This window comes from Primulina tabacum, chromosome 15, assembly GCF_025594145.1.
Source record: "Primulina tabacum isolate GXHZ01 chromosome 15, ASM2559414v2, whole genome shotgun sequence".
In the NCBI taxonomy this organism is placed as follows: Eukaryota; Viridiplantae; Streptophyta; class Magnoliopsida; order Lamiales; family Gesneriaceae; genus Primulina; species Primulina tabacum.
The window spans coordinates 25,052,775-25,058,104 of record NC_134564.1 but is presented as its reverse complement, the minus strand read 5'-3'; the positions used below and the strand labels follow the sequence as shown (position 1 = coordinate 25,058,104).

The following is a 5,330-nucleotide window of genomic DNA, read 5'->3' as shown; positions in this document are numbered from 1 at the left end:
ATTGGGAAATGGAGGGAGAAAGAAATAATAATAAAGAGAGATTCTTATAATATATACATGGAGTATTAATGGGTTTTATTTAAATATGAGCGAAATTGGGTGTTTTTGTATTCATTAAGGAGTTAAAACATATACAGTTGTTTTGTCTTGGAGTAATAATAAATATATTCTCGGTTGGAGATCGACTGGAAAGTTCAGATTGATATTGGGAAATTTTTGAGCCATTTACTGTTACAAAAATACAAACCATAATATTTTAATAATAATTTGGCAAGGTCTCATTCTGATAAAAAAAGGTGAGGCCGAACATGTTTGCCTCGAAACTCGACAGATCTAATTTAGATTGGACTCACTAACTCGTTAAGTATTAATTTTTTAATTATAACACCTATACTATTATACTAAAAATGTTGTCACCGTATTAACTATTTTAGAAGACACAAAAATATTTAATTTCACAAGTACCCTTCTTACCACACTAAAACCTACTCAAGTCAATTTATATTTTACGTAGAAAAAATCTAAATCAAAATTCTCTTTTAAATCGAATAACTATTCTAAATTGAAAAAAATGTCGTGTTAATTGTTTAATATTATTTGATCAAAATAAAAATAATAACATGCATGTATATCTTTTACCGTGTATATGATACAAGAGTCCAAAATTGGATAGACTCGTAAAAATCATGTACAGATAATAACATTTTAGTAATAATTTGGCAAAAAAAAAATGTCGATATTATGAATTAGAGATAGGAATGATGGCAATTATTATTTAATATAATATAAAATATAAATATATTATTATTAATATAGATAAATTGTGGTAGGTTGAGAAGCAGAGTAGCTCCTAGACATGTTGATCGGGTTTAAACCCGGCCCACGACCCATTTGACTTGGTTTAAATCAGCACCCAAATATTATGCACAGATCTGTTCTACTTCACACTCTGCTGCTCCGTTTACCGAATTGATCGACTAATGTCTTCGTACGAGAAATTCGAGACCCGGAAGAGAGATCCGAACCCGAAATCCGCGGCCCTGTTGGTGATCGACGTCCAGAATCATTTCTACTCCATGGCTCAGCCCGTGCTTCCTGCTCTCAACACCACATTGGACATCTGCCGACGCGCCTCCGTGCCGGTATTCTTCACGCGGCACTGCCACAAGTCTCCCGCCGACTACGGCATGCTCTACGAGTGGTGGGGCGACGATCTCATCCTCGACGGCACCGCCGACTCCGAGCTTGTACCAGATTTGGACCGCCGTGTGGATGACCCCATCATTTTGAAGAACACTTACAGCGCATTCAGAGGTACTTAACATCATCGATTACCCATCACCCTCGGAATTCCATTTGTGTCGCGGTCAATTTGATAAACCTGATGTCAAAATTATGGATATTATTTAAATTGATGAAGAAATTAGACTTGGTTCGTTATAATACGATCTGGATTATTGTTACTAATATCTAACTAGTAAGCTGGAAAAACGAGATATTGGTTTAGCAGTGTGTCGAGGAATAAATTGGGTGTGGTTGGCGCAGCAAACACTCAAGCTTGTGATATGGGTGGTGACTGGTTATAGTTTTATGTTTGGTTATGTTGTCTCGTTATCTGTTTGGATTGTAATGATGTGTAAATTAGTTATTTCAAAATTTGGTAATATTTTGAAAAGAGTTTTCCAAGTTGTGGCCGGAGCATGGAAGAGGTATAATAGTCATGTTCTTGAGATGTTCTTATACAAATTCAGCATAGAGATGTTAGATATTGAGTTCGCATTTAAGGATGGAGCAGAAAACTAGTAAAGAAAGAAGAAATGGTAAAGGAACATTATTGAAGAATGCAAAAGTGGTGAAGGAACTCGAGACTGAATCATTAGTTGCAATTTATGAATATAAACCATCATTCCCAGGATTCACGACTATAATGTGCCTGACATACAGTATTGAAGTGTTGACAACAATGATACTTAGAATCACGCTATTCACTAAAACTCAAGATTCTCGAACTCCTTCATTAAAATATGACAATGGAGTTGAATCTTTGAGTACTTGGGAAGATAATGATATGTAGTACTGTATTTGTGGCTTCGAGATGAGTTGTTGAATGCTTCGTTGATTGCTAGAACATATAATTTGATGTGTATTGATTTTTCAGGCCTTTTTTAGTCTCTGAAATACTTCAGCTATAAATTAGCATAGATATGAGGAATCTTCCGACATTCTATATCCACTTTGCATCCTTTAATTGATTAGACATTCTGAAAACAGCTGCATAGTCCTGCTTGTACTATTCAGACCACGGGAGCTATATTATATTCTCAGAGTTATCACCTTTTATCCTTTAGCACATTTGTAGTACAGATTACACAAATGCAAATTTAGCTATTCTTCAAAAGCAGCAATGTTAAATTTAGACCACACTCCATAAATCGTCTATGTTGGATACATCATCTGGGTAAAAAGTGGTAGTCTTTTTGCCATTTATTCTCTCTGCTATTTCAGTTTTTAAATTGCAATATCACTTTATTGGAATGCCTCAATCAAATACTTGGCATTTCTCGAACGCTACTAGCCAGATCTTAACTTAGTCTTGACCTTTAGCTGATTTTACTTTGCCAGATGTCTCTTTACTGAGAGTGTTTGAAGTATTTTATCTTAATTGAACCTTTTGAAGGTTATCATCCTCTAAGTCACATTCATCTTTGACTAACCATTATTTGAACCAATAATCTGTGCTGAAAATCTCCTTGTTGATTGTCCATGTCGATCTTCAGTTTTTTTCTTCTCTGATCTGGAAAGCAAATTACTAGATAAATAGAACTGATTATAGCTCAAACGTTTTGCCTTCACCAAAACTATTACAGAAATTCTACGAACATTCGCTTTAGCTACAAAATTTTGTAAATAATCACTCAGGGCCATTACCATTTTGAAAACCATTTGTATTAAGATTCAAGAGCCCTCAATCTTATTTGGTTGGCCATTGTTAGATCGAGAGAGAATCGCAGATCCAAAATACCATCCGAGAACGACCCAAAACTTATTAACTACTCCACAATTGCTTATGATGGTGACGTGAAACAGGTAAAGTTACTCACCTGTTGAGAAGCCAGCATACATGACAATCCACTCTATATACAACTGTTATTCATCTATAAGTATGCGGCAGTTGCACTTTTATTCAACCAATAAATATAAACTCAGAATATGTATTGACATTGTCCAATAGTAACCCTGCTCTAAATCTCCACTTCTATTGTGTCAGACTATCAACAAGAGCACTGATTTTAAGCTACAAGACCGAGAGGAGAGCTCATAACCAAAACACAAGCCGTTTTACTAGGAGAACACCTTAAGCTGATTAGTCACTCTACAATTGCTTGTTTAGTAGATGTGGTAAACATAAATTTCTGCAAATAATTTATATTTTATCTAGCTTACAAATGGTATTCCAATGGTGCGAAATAAGAGCTATGCAGTATGGATTTGTTTGTTCGACCGATTATGAAATTGAAGTGAGCAACTACTTTAAAAAGTTCTTTTAACAACTATTGAAACTTCCACTCGTTTCCTGTGGTTTGTCTAATGTTTTGTGCTGTTACTTTATTTCTTTGTTTACTCTCTTATAATTTTTTTATCGTGGTGATAATAAAACCGGAACATTAGACCAACTGTTGTGGTTACAGACTGACTTTTGAAGTTCATTTCAAAAGAGTCGGGTGGGGAAAAAAGATGGTTTTGGAATTTCAATATTTCATCTGGTGTTAGATTTATGGGAAATCTTCAGGTACAAATTTGGAGGAGAAGCTTTTGGAAATGGGAGTGAAGGAGGTAATCGTGGCTGGGGTTATGACCAACCTATGCTGTGAGACGACAGCTCGAGAGGCCTTTGTTAAAGGGTTCAGGGTTTTCTTTTCAAAGGATGCAACAGCAACATCATCACCGGAATTGCACGAGGCAACTTTGAAGAACATGGCTTATGGTTTTGCTTATTTGGTCGACCGCAGCAGGCTTCAAAAGGCATTTTCCAAATCTTAAATTGCTTTTTTACTCTAAAAATTTGGTAAAATTAATGTATATTTTATAATTTGGCCGAGTCTCATGTATGATAAATTAGCAGTTCACTTGGAACGTAGCTTAAAATAATGTCGTTTGTGAATGAATATTAAAATAAAATAATGTCGTTTGTGAATGAATATTCACGAGTTTTTCAAGTGCATTGGTGACTTGAGACCCAATGTTTTATGCAAGTAATTGCATTCATGTGTCGATTCATTTTATATGTTTTTGTATTAGTACTTTTGGTTAAAAGAGTTCATAGTGTATGTGCGTGAAATCGTACAGGTGTTGATATCGTGATGCTTAGGTCATCTCCGACTATAGAAACTATTTTGGTGCAAATTTTATACTAAAATAGTGTGATTTTTACATCAAATAACATATTCATCTCCAATCCATTTATTTCAAATCTTATGCAAAAAAAAAAAATATTCTCGAAATATTCGTTTTATTTTACATCTATTAATTATTATCTTTTGTTTAATATATTTTTAATTATAAATAATGTTTATATTATATAATCAATATTATATTATTAATAAATTTAAATAATAATATTTAAGTTTGTATTTGATTATACAATATAAATTAAATTATATATAATATGAATTAATATACGAAAATTATTTAAATTGAAAAGTATGAATACAAATTCAAATATGATACAGATACAACTTCAAATATATTAAGAATACAATTTCAAACATTTTAATGACTATATTCATTTCACAAATGATCAACTAAAGCATTTTGTAGTGCTAAGTGAGTATCTTTGTATTAAATTATATTATTTATAAATTTTTAAATCAAATTATTCCTTAATTAATAATAATTAACGTAAATCAATAAATAAATATTTAAAAAATAAATAATAATAATTTTTAATTTTTATGTTTAGATATTTAATTATTAAAATAATAAACTAAATATTTTATTAGTATTTAAATAATATTTACATTTAAAAATACATAATAAAATTAATACATATTTATAATAATTAAAAAATAAAAAAATCAAAAATAAAAATGCTACCTCCAAATTGGCGCAGAGATTTGGCGCTAGCACAGCCTCCATCGGAGTAAATTTTTGCACCAAAATGGTGATTAGGTTGTAGATGAACTTAGTGGTGTTAAATAATGATATAAAACTAATTTATTATCCTAAAAATAAATCCTATTTTTCGTTAGAACCTAAAAGAACCATATAATAATAATAGTAAATCGTACAGAATCGAAAAAAAATAATATTGATTTTGTTAACATATTTAT

The 5,330-nt window shown here is 31.9% G+C and overlaps 1 protein-coding gene across 2 annotated transcripts; it reads left to right on the top strand.

Annotated features, from left to right (window-relative positions):
* Positions 1–896: 896 nt before the first annotated feature.
* LOC142527260 (nicotinamidase 2-like) lies at positions 897–4,281 on the top strand. 2 transcript variants are annotated; one of them, XR_012815430.1, is made up of 3 exons: positions 897–1,314; positions 3,791–4,150; positions 4,219–4,281. XR_012815430.1 is itself a non-coding variant. In XM_075632003.1 (2 exons), exons 1-2 carry the CDS (start codon positions 981–983, stop codon positions 4,039–4,041), a joined length of 585 nt encoding a protein of 194 aa, XP_075488118.1. In that variant the 5' UTR covers positions 897–980; the 3' UTR covers positions 4,042–4,217. The 2 variants fall into 2 exon arrangements, 1 of the variants encoding a protein (XP_075488118.1); XM_075632003.1 differs by lacking the exon at positions 4,219–4,281 and having other exon boundaries at positions 3,791–4,217.
* The last annotated feature ends 1,049 nt before the right edge of the window (positions 4,282–5,330 follow it).

What these genes read in the sequence shown, in the direction of transcription:
- LOC142527260 (XM_075632003.1), top strand. Translation starts at nt 981, where the DNA reads ATGTCTTCGTACGAGAAATTCGAGACCCGGAAGAGAGATCCGAACCCG. An exon ending in CACTTACAGCGCATTCAGAG is followed by an intron (nt 1,315 to 3,790) that starts GTACTTAACATC and finishes GGAAATCTTCAG; the next exon opens with GTACAAATTTGGAGGAGAAG.